Source organism: Uranotaenia lowii, chromosome 2 (genome assembly GCF_029784155.1).
Source record: "Uranotaenia lowii strain MFRU-FL chromosome 2, ASM2978415v1, whole genome shotgun sequence".
NCBI lineage: Eukaryota > Metazoa > Arthropoda > Insecta > Diptera > Culicidae > Uranotaenia > Uranotaenia lowii.
The window spans coordinates 14,255,124-14,271,285 of record NC_073692.1 but is presented as its reverse complement, the minus strand read 5'-3'; the positions used below and the strand labels follow the sequence as shown (position 1 = coordinate 14,271,285).

The 16,162-nt window shown below is 34.0% G+C and overlaps 1 protein-coding gene across 1 annotated transcript in view; it reads right to left on the bottom strand.

The window, feature by feature from the left end:
* LOC129750069 (clavesin-1-like) overlaps positions 1-16,162 on the bottom strand; it is a 63,469-nt gene that overhangs the window by 30,538 nt on the left and 16,769 nt on the right. Inside the window, exons 2-3 of the mRNA XM_055745268.1 lie at positions 4,313-4,407; positions 4,085-4,238 (exon numbers count right to left, since the gene is read on the bottom strand). Of these exons, the coding sequence (XP_055601243.1) occupies positions 4,085-4,238; positions 4,313-4,407 (249 nt within the window). The remainder of the gene's footprint in view (positions 1-4,084; positions 4,239-4,312; positions 4,408-16,162) is intronic.

Here is a 16,162-nt window from a genome sequence, read left to right as displayed (position 1 = left end):
ATGACAAAAATGACAAAAATGACAAAAATGACAAAAACGACAAAAACGACAAAAATGACAAAAATGACAAAAATGACAAAAATGACAAAAATGACAAAAATGACAAAAATGACAAAAATGACAAAAATGACAAAAATGACAAAAATGACAAAAATGACAAAAATGACAAAAATGACAAAAATGACAAAAATGACAAAAATGACAAAAATGACAAAAATGACAAAAATGACAAAAATGACAAAAATGACAAAAATGACAAAAATGACAAAAATGACAAAAATGACAAAAATGACAAAAATGACAAAAATGACATAAATGACAAAAATGACAAAAATTACAAAAATGACAAAAATAACAAAAATAACAAAAATAACAAAAATGACAAAAATGACAAAAATGACAAAAATGACAAAAATGACAAAAATGACAAAAATGACAAAAATGACAAAAATGACAAAAATGATAAAAATGACAAAAATGACAAAAATGACAAAAATGACAAAAAATGACAAAAACGACATAAAAAAACAAAAATGACAAAAATGACAAAAATGACAAAAATGACAAAAATGACAAAAATGACAAAAATGACAAAAAATGATGAAAATGACAAATATGACAAAAATGACAATACGACAAATCTTACAAAATTGGCAACAATCTCAAAACAGACAAAATTTACACAAATGATACGCTTGAGAAAATGACAAAAATATCAAGAAGCTAACTCAACTAAGAAACTTGAAATGGACAGAAAAAATTACAAAAAAATACTTAACTGATAAAATTGGAAAAGTCGTGAGTTCAATTTTGTCTGTTTGATAGTTTTTGTCCTTGTTGTCATTATTTTTTTAATTTAACCTAATTTTTTGTCAATTTTAAATTTTTCCCCAAAATGGTATAAATAACAGAAACGAAACACAATTGAAACGAAAAAAACGAGTAATACATAAAATCCGACAATAAAACAAAAGTGACAAAAAATGGAAAAACTGCATAACAAAAAAAGGAACCTTCTTTTATTTAGTTAATTTTTGTCATGTTTGCCATTTTTGTCTGTTTTTTAATTTTTGTGAATCAATTTTTTTAATTTTTCATCTTTTTTTTCTCGTATTTTTTTAAAAATTTGGTAAGTTATTTAAAAATAATATTTTTTGTTTTTTTTATTCTTTCTTGATTCTTCTTGATATTTTTTATCATTCTCGTCATTTTTTTCGAAACAGATTTTTTTTAAATTTTGTTATTTTTTTAAGACCGACTCTATTGAAAAAATTAAAAGACCATACTCGCAGCTTGCCAATCTTGATTAAAACTTTCAAATTAGGAAATATGATGATTAAATTCAACTGAAACCGCATGTTTGTAACACAATCAAGAAATTTTTAGTCTACAATTCTGAAATATTAAAAAAAATCAAACAACCTCAACTAAAACCAAAGTATTTCTGAAACCTATGGATATTTTCGAATATAATGTGAACAATAGTGAACATATGCTGGAAGCTGGAGGATTCGATATTCATTTGATTATTAAAGTGTAAGACATTTTAGAAAATGTGCTAAAAAAAATTGAAATTTTGAAAATTATATTGCATCATTCTGTTTTTAAAATTCATTTTTGCCATTTTTTTTCATTTTTTGTTATTTCTACGATTTGTTTTTTTGTGTTTTGATTTTTTTTTCCTCAATTTGGTTATTTTTTTAAAATTTCGTCATTTTTTGTCGTTTCAGATTTTTTCCCTTTTAAATGTTTATTATTTTAATAATTTGTGTATTGTTGTTGTTTCTGTTTCTTTTTTTAATATTTTAATTTTTGTATTTCTAGATATTTTTGCTTTGGATTGAAATTTTACAAAAAAAATTATTCTTTTGAATTTTTGTCAATGATTTCATTTTTTCCATAATTTCCATTGATTTTCGTCATATTTTGCGACTTTATTCTTAATTTTCTTCATCATTCTAGAAATTTTGGAGATTATTTTCATAACCGTATTGACGTGAAATGAAAATTTTAAAAATAATTTTTCGACCTTGATGAGTGATAACTTTTAATGGAAAGGAATAAACCGTTTTAAACCTGTTCAGTGGAGAGGTTTCTGATGTTAATGTTAAATTTTATGTTTATTTTTATGTTAAAATTTATGTTAATATTTAAAATTCGAGTTGATGACTGTCAGTCATACCTATGAGCATGACCGTAGGAACGGGCGGCATTTTGGGGGTTGAAGACACCTTGAGTTTCAAAAACTGCCCAGCGAAATGCCAAAACCTTGAAATATTATCCCAGGTCCACAATTCTATTACAAGTTTTTTTAAAATTATACATTCGTGGGAATCGAATATCGAATTCCTGTAAAATTAGACTAAGCTTATCAGAGTTCCTAAATTTGTTCATTGTATTTGGAGATTTTAAAAAAATAAATAAAATTAGGTAAATAAAATTATGTATTTTGTGCTGAAATCATAATTTTCTTAGCAAATTTTATGAAAATAAACTTGAACGATTTTTTGAAGCCTGAAGTTTGATTCAAAATTGGGTAATCGATTACGATTTTGGATTTTGGAGAAAAATTTCAAATCAAATAAAAAATATTCAGATTAAATAGTTAGGGTTTGCCCGGCCCGAAAACTTAAGGAATATATCTGGTATGCTTCGGTTAGAATCATTCCGGATGTTTCAGTTCCAAATTTTAAAATAAAAATTTAGATTCGATGTCGGTGATCAGATTTCGGATTCTGTATCCGATTTATTGTTTTTTATTTTCAGTATGGATCATCATTGGGACAAAATCCTGATTGGTTTTGCATTTCTAAATAGAACTAGATGCATTTTCCATATCAGAAATCATCATTTCGGCAAACGAAAGAAAATGTTTAAAAGTACAAACCATTTTTTCGATTTGAATTTGAATTTTTATTCCTCAACTCCTAGGTAGAGTTTTAATTCAAGAAAATTTTATAATATTGAGTTAGAATTTAAAAATATGAAACAGTGAAGGTTAAAATCTGCACGGTACGGAAGATGATTTCTGATTAACCTGAAAACGTTACCTGAACTAACAATGTCCAATTTATTGTTTTGATTCATTGTTTTGTACCTTGCATTATGATATTGTGAAACCACGTTTTTTGTTCTATTCTTAACAAAGATTTATCATTTCTGTAATTTCCTGGCAGTTCTCTCTACAATGTAGTAAATATACGAATAAAAAGCTATTATTTCAATTCCTTTTTGCCAAACAATACAATCATACGGGAAAAAACTAACAAAGGATGATTCAAGTTCAAAATCTGAATTCGTAGTGCGCTGTTAAATTTACTGCATACCACCTTTGCGATTGAGTTATCTGAATTATGCAATAAAATTCACCTAACGTTCAACTAATCACACTGCTGGGGTACTAGTCAGTTAGTAGAATGAACTATTTCAATTACCTGCGCGCGTTCCGGTCGGCTAATGAAGATGAGTTTTTTTTTCTGTTTTATAGGAGCCTCGATAGGTGAGCTCAGGTGCAATTACAAATTTGCGCCCAGCAGAACGTTCACACTCAATTTTGATCGACATTTTAGATCATAGTTTTTCTGATTCTGAAGAATGAAGGTTTCATTTCATTATAATAACTAATTCAAAATTGTAAATATTCCATTCGATCTACTTCCTACTTACAATGTATCCGGCGCAGCTTGAAAATTAACAGGTGCTATTTTTGGAACAGTTCCAGGTTTTTGATTTTTGTTTTCTTCGTAGGATAATAACCCGCACATGCCTATTGAACTAACTTAAATGACACACAAGGCCAATAATTAAAGGTTCGGGTTTAGTTAGACTTCAACGCAGCTCGAATAACAACTTTGACTGATCACTGCTCGCCAGTACTTTGTTGTCGATCGTCTGGCAATTATAGACGAGCGTTCAATGGATTCTAGCTTAGTCCCGATTATTGATTACCTACTAGGGTTCAAGACTCAAATCACCGGTAAGTTCCGGTAAGTCAATCACAGTACAGGTCAACTTGACAATTGCAGTTTCGCCTTATCAATACACAAGCAAGGATAAATACTTAAGTGGGTAGTCAAGTACTTACTGCCGACTTCCAAAATGAGCACCCGGCAGCCATTTTGATCGCGCAGCGGCTGGAAGAATATCAGATCTTCGGCGAAGACGTGCTTCACCGTGGCCGGAAACAGATCGTCGCACAGGTCCGGATGTTTCTGCCGAAAGCGGTAGTAGCGTTGCATCTGAAAGAATGGTGGAATGTGGCGGTTTAACAATGGCTTTATTCAGTGACTTAACATTAGTGGATCACACTTACCAAGGCAAAAGCGCTGTCTGGGTAATATTTACAGGGCCGCAGAAATTTGACCAGAAACGAATCATCGTCGATGGGAACGTAGAGGGATTTTTCATCTGTGAAGGAGAAGTTAAGATTATGTTAATAAACTTACTGAACAGGTACCTGATCTATTGAAATTTAACTTGTTGTTCATAACGTTAATTCAATTAAAATTAGCAAATCGTTCAATTCACATGACTGGAAATCTGCATAGAATAGAACACATAATCCTATTTATAAATTTCTTTCTTATCCCACTCAGTAAACAGGCTTGCGTTTTTTTGTTTCCACACATTGTACATTTTTTAATTTCTCAAATCCTGGGGTCTCAAAAGCTGAGTTTTGATTTCCTTATTTTTTGCAGAATTTTAGAATTTTTCAGTAAAGTTTACATGAGTAAATTGGAACTTTTATGTTTATATGAAAAATTCAATATTTTGTTTGGAAAAATCATCATAATTTTTGTTTTTTCTGTGAAACCGAGCCTAGTTTTTGTGCCAATTTTAATAATTCTTTAAAGCAAATTTTCCACTGAACAACTTTGTCGAAGACCGTAACTTCGTATCTTATTAGGCAAAAAAGATTAAAGGGTGATACGGTCAAAATTTGGTCAAGGGAAAACGCGTATAAATCGATGAAATCGTTTTTTTTAAATCAAATTACATTTCTTTTTCAAGTTTAATTAGTAGGTATAAAATTCAGGAAAAATATTCAGTTAGGCTTCCGCTTTTCCAAATCCGAATTACCGGGCCTTACGCTTAACCCCTGCCATCAGATTTTGTACAGCCACCTTCTTGTCCACCTTCTTCGTCGCAGAAAGCCAGTTTGCCTTGAACTGCTGCTCGTTCTTAGCCGTTTTATGGTCTTCTTTAGGTTCCGCTTGACAATAGCCCAGTATTTCTCAGTTGGGCGGAGCTCTGGCGTGTTGGGAGGGTTCTTGTCCTTGGGAACCACCTGCACGTTGTTGGCGGCGTACCACTCCATGGCCTTTTTACCGTAACGGCAAGATGCCAAATCCAGCCAAAACAGTACGGAACAACAGTGTTTCTTCAGGAAAGGCAGCAGACGTTTATTCAAACACTCTTTCACGTAAATTTCTTGGTTGACATTCCCGGAAGCTTTGAAAATGCTGCTTTTCAAGCCACAGGTACAGACCAGATATTTCTTCGCGAACTTTGACAGTTTCATGTGCTTGAAAATATCTGCTACCTTTCCCCTTCCTTTTGCCGTATAAAACTCATGTCCCGGAAGCTGCTTGTAGTCGGCTTTGACGTAGGTTTCGTCGTCCATTACCACCCAGTCAAACTTCATCAGCATCGTCGTGTACAGCCTCCGGGATCGCGCTTTGGCCGTCGTATTTTGTTTATCATCGCAATTTGGAGTCACTACCTTCTTGTAAGTCGATAATCCGGCTCGTTATTCGGCTCGATGCACGGTTGTAGACGATACACCCAGCTCATTTGCGGCATCTCGAAGAGAGAGGTTAGGGTTTCGCTTGAAACTACTGGCAACTCTCTTGGTCGTCTCAGTGGCTTCCGGTTTTCGATTTCCCCCCGATCCAGACTTCCTGGCTGTCGAAAAAAGTTCCCCAAGCACTTTAATTACATTTGTAACGGTTGATTTGGCAACTTTTAGCTATTTTGCCAGCTTTGCGTGCGAGTAGTTCGGATTTTCGCGATGCGCGAGCAAAATTTTGATACGCTGCTCTTCTTCCTTGGATGGCATTTTGACAAGAGTGAATTCCAAAATCAAAGTAGGAGCAACATTCTACACACACACACACCTTCAAAATGAGGGGTGTTCAGGTTTTTTAATGCAAAATTGAAAGAAATACGTCAAGTTGATATTGACCAAATTTTGACAGTATCACCCTTTAGAAATTTGCTGTAGCATTTTTTTTACTTTTCGACAGAAAACTGAGCACTTTTTGAAAGAGTTGTCATAACTCGCTAGGAACAAGCAGTGATGCCAGTTGAATTGATTGATTTTCAATTCAAAAAGACATACCCCTATTTAACAGCTAATAACTTTACTGTCTTATAAAAAACGAAGTCTTGAAGTTTTGGGCTTTTTTTAAACGCATTTTCATCGATTATTTCTGACAGTAACTACAGATCGAATTTGCAAAAAAAAATATTAGTGGCGTTTTTAGCTTCGAAGATATAATAATTCGAAAATTATCATTTTATCATATCAATTTTTTTCTAAGAAGACTTTATTGAAATTTCTGGGAACGCTCATTGATTGGCACAATTTTTTTAAGAACAACAACGTTCGTAAAAATAACATTTGGAAATAATACTTGAAATATTTTAATATAAACTTGAAAGTATTCTGGCTTGCAAATTGAATACACGTAATTTTATCTAAACAGTTTTATTATCACAAACGAACATTCGAAGAAAAAGTTACGTCTGACAATGCGAGCATGTTTTTCAAATCGATTTTTATTGAAGAAAACAAACATGACACTTCAATAAACCTAGAGTTCATATTGAATTGTCACTTTCTAGGGATGAATGACAGCTTGCGGTTAAAATCCCGGAAAAAAATTGTCACTTCTCACTTTTTTTCACTTTTAAATCAGTTGTGAAATAAGGACCCTTCGAAGGGTGAGATTCACGTTAAAGTGCAATAGATCCACATTGTTCCTTCATATCAACCTGTTTCGTTTGACATTTAAAATTTAATAATTTCAAATTTTATGTTTTTCATTGATCATCTATTGGTCCGTTGTGCGATCAGACGGCATCGGAACGCTCGGTGTGCCATCACCAGGGTAACAGCCAAACAACCAGTAAACCACGTGGTGGCGCTTACCAAAACAAACAAATTCCTTTCCCGCAAACTAAAGAGACTATACACACAAAAAAAAGCATAGTAAAACTACTAAATCCGTGGTTTAAATGAACAGCACTCAACCATATTTTTGAGTCAAATATGTTTTGTTGTTTATAATACCTTACGCATGGTACCATTATGCATGGTTTTACTTCGTGCCTAGTAAAATTGATATGTTTCATGATGAAACTAGTATGTGTTATGATAAAGATTAGTATGCACGAGGAGCTTGATTTGAATAGTAAAATTACTATGCATGTTTGGTTTTTTATTTGCATGCATGTATTAAGACTTCATGTAAAACATTGAAATTCACACTTCCGACACACGTCGGTCAATGTTAGTGTGTTCTCCCGATGCTCAGAAAAGATTTTTTCAAAGTTATGAAACTTGAAAGCAGCTCAAAACTTGTTTGTTTACTCGCGGGTTTAATGATTAATGATCCTGAATAAGTATAAACAACAAGAATGTTTACCATAGTAAAATTATCATACGCACTGATGTTTTTGAGTCAAATATGTTTTGTCCTCAAAAGTACCATGTGCGTAGTATTTTGTTGATATGAATTGGTGCCACAATGTCTAAATTACTATGCGGACGCTACTTGTTATTAGCAGGGCTGGTAGCGAGTCACTTTTTAGTGACTTGGTCACTTTTTTTGGGTCAGTCACTAAAAAGTCACTTTTTTCATCATTTGGTCACTAAAGTCACTATTTTCCGAAAAATGGTCACTTTTATCACCAAAAGTCACTTTTTTCACCGATAATAAACCAATGGAAAAGTAATTTGAATTGCGCGTGTTAATATTGACGGTAGTAACGGTAAATTACTTGATCAGTCAGTCAGAAATTTTTTTCGCCTCCGGCGGAATTTCGGCATGAATCACCCTTGGCTTGAGACATTTCGATCTAAGAAATTATTTGACGTTCGTGAATTGAAACTAACTTTGATCGTAGATTCTAGTTTTTAGTTCAATCAACCTTTTGTATTGGAACTCAAAACTTGATATACAAAAACTCTATCTCGTCTTTAGTTAGAATGGGTTTTTATTTAGAAGTGTAACTAAAATTGAGATTGAAACGAACCATTTTTTTATGAAAAAAAATCTTTTATGTCATAACAAATGTTATGATGATATGAAATATTCTTTAAAAAACAATTTCAGACTCAATTTTATTTCGTGTTTTTTGTTCTTCTAAATACTTAAAAAAAGGGTTGTAAAAATTTACACAAGGCCACAAAAATTACATTTTTTTTAGGTGCAATGAATTTAAACGGAAATTTCAACTAATTTGGGTTTCCCGAATCTAAATATGTATGCAATATTTCTATCACAGTTGTCAATAGGGTGGTTTTGGCCATAGGCATTTGGCCATTTGGCAGTACGGTGGTGAGGAATTGAAAGAAACTGACGTTGTCGAAGTGTTCTCGTTGGTACATAAATGTTAACACGTTGTAGAATGTAAGCACAGTCAATACGGTTGGTGAATGTGTCGAATATAAAACCTTGCTGCAGTTCGACGCGCCGCTTTTCGAGTGAGGTTAGACATATCAGAGCACACCTTTCCTCGTACGGTGGGTTTGTTATTGAAATGAAAATAATTTAAAATCTTTAGAAAAGTTTCTGCACTTTCTTTTTACAAAAACTCAAATCAAAAACATATTATTTAGAAATAAAAGTTTTATATGAATTAATGAGCTTTAAATAGAATCAAGTTTTTTTTACACTTTCGGCTGTGATGTCAAAAATACTTGTAATGACATTTTTCCATAATCAGATATCTATCAATTTTACTAGTAATAAACTCTTTATTACCATGAAACATGTTTCTTGAAAAAACTCTTCCTGAAATGTTTTTAAAAACTAATCTTTTTTATTTCCATACTGTTTTTTCATTTTTTTAAATAAATCTTCCAAATTTTATTGTACAGTTTTTTTTCAATTTTATAATCAACTTGCCGGATATTTTTTTAACCAAACTTTTTAAATTTTTAAGACATATTTTTAACAATTGTTTCCTTGTTTTAAAATTCTAAATTTTCGTGTTCTTCAACCATAAACCTTTAACTCCAAATTTTAAATAAAAAAAACATAATTTCAACCTTCTGTTCTTTCAGGACCCAATATTTTAATCAAAAGAGACAAAATACTCAGAGTTTGTAATTCAAAGCTTAAAAACCTGCGATTGAAACTTTAAAAACTTTTTATTAATATTTGTTATATGAAATCATATTTTTGGATCGATCATGATTTTTGAATTTATCTAAAAAGTTTGAAAAATTGTTCTAAGTAGCAACTTTCAAAATAAATTTGAATACGCAGTGTTAATAACAAAAGTTTTGAACTCATTATTTTTAATTTTTTATCAGTTTTTATCATTCACATAATTAGTCATTTTCTAACATTTCTTTGTCAGTGTAGTTGAACATGGAGGATTTTACTTTATTAAAGGTTTTATGTCTGGCTTCTATAATTGGCACTTTTAAAATAATTATAAATATATTCTTCTTTTTATAAAATTAAATTAAAACATCAAACATTGAATAAATTCTGTTCAAAATTCATTTCTTATTCATTAATCGGTAATTTACATTTTAAATCGTGATTAAATATTTTTTGTTCAAATTAAAAAATTACAGCGGAATTTCTCACTAAACTTCCAGTTAAAAATGAGGAAAAGAATTCCAAATTTAGATGAATAAAAATTAACAATTATTATAATTTTCCTAACATCTATTCATGCTTAGTTTTGTACAAGATTTGACATTTATTTTAGAATTCAGATATTTTTTAATTTTAAATTTGCTAAGAAATTCTTTTGAAACTAATTGTTCAGGATCACCCCTGATGGCTAGGATCGATAGCATCAGATTTTCTTTGTAGAATAAAAAAAAACTCACTCATTCAAACAACATTACAAATAGTGGACTGTATTACTTCGATTTGACTCTAATTACAAACTATAAATTTTCCGATACAATTTGATCCCTTTGGACCTCCGACACTGGCCACTGAGGCCTCTAACTCAGGCCCCATGGGCCGCTGAATTTGTTACTGTAGTCCGTCTCCGATGGTGGTTGGCTGGGAAAAGAGACCTATTCAAGGATCGACGGTGGCTCGATCCTTCGGAAAAACCTCTTCGTGTCCGAGGAAAACCGATGATTTTGGCGCGCATTACCGCCGTTAATGCGCGCAGCATCGCCATGTTACTACTGGGCCTTTTCTGGTGTTAGGGTGGTTCAACAAAGCTCCTTCGTTCCAGAACATGCCGCCCGCCTTGAAAGGCGACGGGACGTACGCATTTCGAAATTCAGCTGTTGTGTCGATGTTATTGTGCCGCGATGAACCACCTCGCTTTGACCACGCCGATGATCTGCGCTCGCTGCATGATGTGCCGCCCGCCATTAGCCTACGTTGGTTCCGACCTTTGTGCTTGGATGCCGACTCTGCTTTTTGCAACCTCTCTGGTTGTCCGCCTTCGTCCGATAGTGGTCTGGATGCATGCCTGATAGCTTGGGAAAGGAAGTATCACTTTTCTTGTATGTTAGATGAATTCCAAAATACTTAGCTTTCCTGAGCGTGCGCTGGCTATCGCCACGACCAGCGCTATTATGCCTCATGCTTTGACTTGATTCGAATCGTTCTTCGTGCATCAAAATTCTGAGCTCTCCAAGCTCTCTGACTTTCGTTGACTGACATGAGCCGAACATTTTAGTTCCCAAGCTCTCCCGACACATACCCAGACTTTGAAACAGACATACACATAACATAAATACTGACTCAACATACATTTCTTTCCGACTCATTTCTGACAGGTTTTCTGAATGAATTGCTGACTTTTTCTCAAAATGTTTATCCAACAACCAATTCTGAATGATTTTCCAACAATATTCTCAGACTGTTTTTCTGTCCAATTTTTCTGAATGATTTTCCGAATGTTTTTCTGAACGTGTTTCCGAATGATTTTCCAACAATTTTCACCGACCGTTTTTCTAAATGGGTAGCTGAATGGCTTTCTGACTGAATAACTGAATGGGTTACTGACTGGGTAGCTGAATGAGTTTCTGACAAAACACCGAATGAACCGCTCTGACAAAGTCAGACTTAAAAAAAAACTGACATACCAATTCCCGATCAATAGTCAAACCGTAACTTGAATGACTCAGGCTCTGATAGTTTCATTCCGCTTGATTGTGATGTGTGTAAGTGTATGTGTGTTTGTGTGATGCAGAGTTGCGTTAGAGAGTCCTGGTACTTTATCCAGGATGATGCTTGATGAAAAAACCGCCAAATGCTAGTCCTGATCCCGTCGATCAGACTATCCGAAAACCGAAATCCAACGCAACTCTGAAGTGTACCGAATGATATAACCGACTGATACCGAATAATTGAATCCCTTGGATTCCCGATAACTCTTGATGGCGGAGTGACTGCACTAAAGACTTCCGTAAGTAATTTGTGTATTCGGAGGCGCGCTGGAAAGCCCTGGTATTGCCATGCCCGATTGAAGCAGAAATGACACAGCAGAAGTAACCGTCATATGAACATCCTGATCCCGCGATCAGGTTAACCGTAAAACGAATTCCAACGCCTACTCCGAACATTTCCGAATGTTAATACCGATTGATGACCAAATGATTGATTTTCCAATTGAATTATTACCGAATGGAACCCCGTTTGGTTCCCTTTATGAGTTTTCCCCAATGATGTTCAGTGTAAATTGTATGTGTATTACAAAGTGAATATCTGAATGATTTGCTGACCGACTTCAAATGACTGACTGTGTCTCCGAATGATTTTTAGACCGATTTGAACCCAACTGGTTCCCGAAAAATATGAATGGTTTGCCGATTGATACCGAATATGAATCCATTTGACTCACAAAAAACTGAATGATTTTCTGACATTTTCGAGGTGAACCTGATCCGCTGTGCTCAGGCTCCTCTATACTGAATGGTGTTCTGATAGTCTGAATGGTTTGCTGACTTATTCGAGGCGCACCTGATTTACTGTGTTCAGGCCCCTCTATACTGAATGATTTTCTGACCGTTTACTGACTTGAACCCAACCGTTTTCCGAAAATTATGAATGACTGTCTGATTGTTGAATTAGCGTATAAGCGTTCTGAATGATTTTCTGAATGAGCGAATAGACGTAAGGGAAGGAAAAGTAAAAAAAATATATCCAAAAATGTTGCTCTTGTGTAATTTAGGCGAACCTGGCTCACGCCCCTTTAAACTTAGACATAACCGACACATTATTCAGCTGGGAGATAGAATGGATGTACATTTACTCGTTACACGATACAATAGAAATAGCCTTGAAATTACATGAAACAAAGGTACGTCCAAAAGCTGAATGAACTCTCAATTCCAAGTGTGATGAAGGAAGAGACGGAGTTTGTTTTGGGAGAAATTTCGTTTTCACGTAACACAACTGTTCTTTTAATATCCACGACAAGGATTCCAATAGTAGGAAGATGTACTCGGAGGAGACCTGGATATTAAACCACACAAGATTTACTGAGCAGGATCCTGTTCAAATCATGAACCATTTATCCCATGAATATGAATGCTTTTCGTTTAGCTGAAACCAATTTTTGACTGCAAGCAGTGTTATCGCGAATGATAAAGTGGCATAATCTTAGATTAGAAGAATATTGCATTATGCACTTTTTGTATCCGAAAAAAAAAAACATATCTGATTTGTTTCCTCCAATAAAATGCTGGAGTTCTGATAAAGTTACAGAAGTTCGCTGGAATATCTTATGAAGAACTTCGAATTTAACTAATGTAGGATGTTTTGCGTGGTGAAATGCATAAAATTCAAAGATACTACAAGGCTTTACCTGATTTCATTCCCAGTGCTCGTTTTTCTAGCAATCACGATGATATTTCCGCGCAATGCTAGCCCAGATCAATGACTGTTTCGGAACATGTTGGTATTTTCGTATCTTTTTGATCCGGCTGATTAATGCTGCACGAGTTAAAGTGGCTATAATCCAATCATCTGTCCAAAGTGAAAAAATGACTGACACTTGCAGGGGAGAATCTATCGTCCATACACGGTACACCAAACAACCTTTGGACCAATAATAACAACTCGCGTTTCACCATCCGAAATCACTGAAAGCACACCGTTTTTTCATCGTTCTTTCTTACCATTTCATTTTTGTTATTGACATTTCTCTGCAATATCGTTTTCCATTCTGTTCCATCATTTTATAGTATTCAAAGATGGATTCTGTAAATCTGTGGTGAAGCGTTCAAAGATTGTGGATGTTTCAAGACAAGAATCCTTATGAATCTTATTTAAATGATATTTTTCTGGACAATAAAACGAATTCATCTAGTTTAGAGTATCCAATAACCTCTGCGAGCACGTGTAATACACTTTTTCTTGAATTATCATTTTTGATGAAACTGAATTGAAATACTTTCAGCAGTTGCTTAACACTTTAGAACAACTTTGATGAACCATGGTTTACAAATTATAGCACATTGTGGTAGATTTCAAAATGTCATTTCTTTTTATTATTTTATTTTGTTTTACTCTTGGAATCCGATAGGATTAGTGATGTTGTGGGTACCGATCTTGTTATTTTCCTTTAAACGAATTTTGTCTGACTAACATGAAGCGAAACAAATTGATTCAAGGAGCGAATGTGAAGGTAGGCGAGATGATTCGGAGAATTATCATTTAACGACGATGAATGATGATGGATATGGTGGACACGAACTTTATTTGGTGGATGATTGACGCGGAAAAGTAGACACGAATTTTATTCCACTATTGGGATTTGATATGCTCTCGTGCTCGTACATACTCTCATCAGTTTTGGTAAGGCTTTCATAGCCAAAATCGAATTCGTTGGACTGAAAACTACTCTTTTGAAAACAACCGCTCGATGAAGTTCATAACATTGCTCTCACACTTTCTCTTTCACACTTTCATACATACCATACCGTGCGTACTTACTGATGCTACCCGCTGATTTATGATCTGGCTCGATAGGACCATGTTCAGGATCACCCCTGATGGCTAGGATCGATAGCATCAGATTTTCTTTGTAGAATAAAAAAAAACTCACTCATTCAAACAACATTACAAATAGTGGACTGTATTACTTCGATTTGACTCTAATTACAAACTATAAATTTTCCGATACAATTTGATCCCTTTGGACCTCCGACACTGGCCACTGAGGCCTCTAACTCAGGCCCCATGGGCCGCTGAATTTGTTACTGTAGTCCGTCTCCGATGGTGGTTGGCTGGGAAAAGAGACCTATTCAAGGATCGACGGTGGCTCGATCCTTCGGAAAAACCTCTTCGTGTCCGAGGAAAACCGATGATTTTGGCGCGCATTACCGCCGTTAATGCGCGCAGCATCGCCATGTTACTACTGGGCCTTTTCTGGTGTTAGGGTGGTTCAACAAAGCTCCTTCGTTCCAGAACACTAATTTATTTCTTACTTTCTTGACTTATCGAAAATTTGATACATTCATTGTACTATGTTTCCAAAATTTTGTTTATCAGTCATTTTTTTAGTGTTTGTGTTGAAAATGAGTGACAAACGGTGTAAGAAAACCCTTTCCTTTTCAATTGTTTATTTTTGGTATTGTTATTAATTTTATCTAAATTTGAATTTTGAAAACCCCCCCCCCCCCCCCCCCGGAAGGGTCCATCGCACGGGACTGGTCACATTTTTTGTACTTCAAAGTTATTTTTTCGTTCTACATAGTCACTATTTGGTCACTTTTTTCGGTCCTCAAAGTCACTATTTGGTCACTTTTTTTCAAATTTTGGTCACTAAAGCCCCTACTATTTCATTGTCAAACCGCTACCAGCCCTGTATTAGTTGTTACTACTTGTTACTTAGAAATTATGATGAAACCATCATGACCATAGTATTTTCGACAACAAACATTGACAGTTATCGAAAATTACCAGGTACATACCCAAGTAACAATTTAGGTTTTATAAGGGACTCCATACCAACTATAAATTAAAGCTATAAAACCTCGTCCGGTTATGTAAGGATCTATAAACCTGCAATACAACGCTTAATAGCACAAAAAGGCCCTTCTGCAGTTGGTTCTGCAGAGCAAATAATAAAACCTTGCCAATCCAAATCAACTTTCAGAGTTCTGTGTGAATTTCGCTTATAAAACCTATTTATTATATTATTTTAATCTACAAATAATTCTGCTCCGGAATTGGGTTTTCAATAATAATTTACAAAACAATTGAATCTCATTCAAATCAAAAATGAAAAAAAAACAAAGCACAAAGGATATCTTAATTCTTTAGGTAATTCAATGCTATTTTCTAAGCCGGAATGCTCAATACCTGTTATTTATTTACTTGCGCTTTCAAATTTACCGCATATAGGCATGAGAAAATTTGGGAAAAATTGTGGGCCTGCTGTAAATCGTTCTTTTAAACAGTAAAAACCGATTAAATAGATCGAATAAATATTGCTTTCAACTATTGAATCATCTTTTGGTTTGTAAATAAATTTTAAAACATTATCTCAGCAATAAGGATATCCAAATTTATAATGCGTGGGTTAGGAGATAAGGGTTAATCTCTAAAATAGAAAGATGTCATTTATAAATTCACCTTCCATTGTTGACATTATGGTCGATTGAGAGACGACTGACTGTTGTAAGCCAATTATTCGACCGAATAACTTTTATAAAACTTTTACAGCGTATAGAAGTTTAAGTATCTTATAAACGGTTTATAGACGCCACAAAAAGTTATTTATTTGCATGTTTAAAACCTAAGCCACTTGTAATGACCGTATAAGAACGCGAATACTAGGAATTGGTTTGAAAGGGCTTTTATAAATCTGAACAGGTTCATAGGAAGGTATAATTAAACATTTTCAAATCCTTTATCTTTTCAAACATAAAAATGTTTTATAGGACACTCAAAGTGCCTAATAAAAATCAAATCTCAAAAGTTTAATGTTGTTATATAAG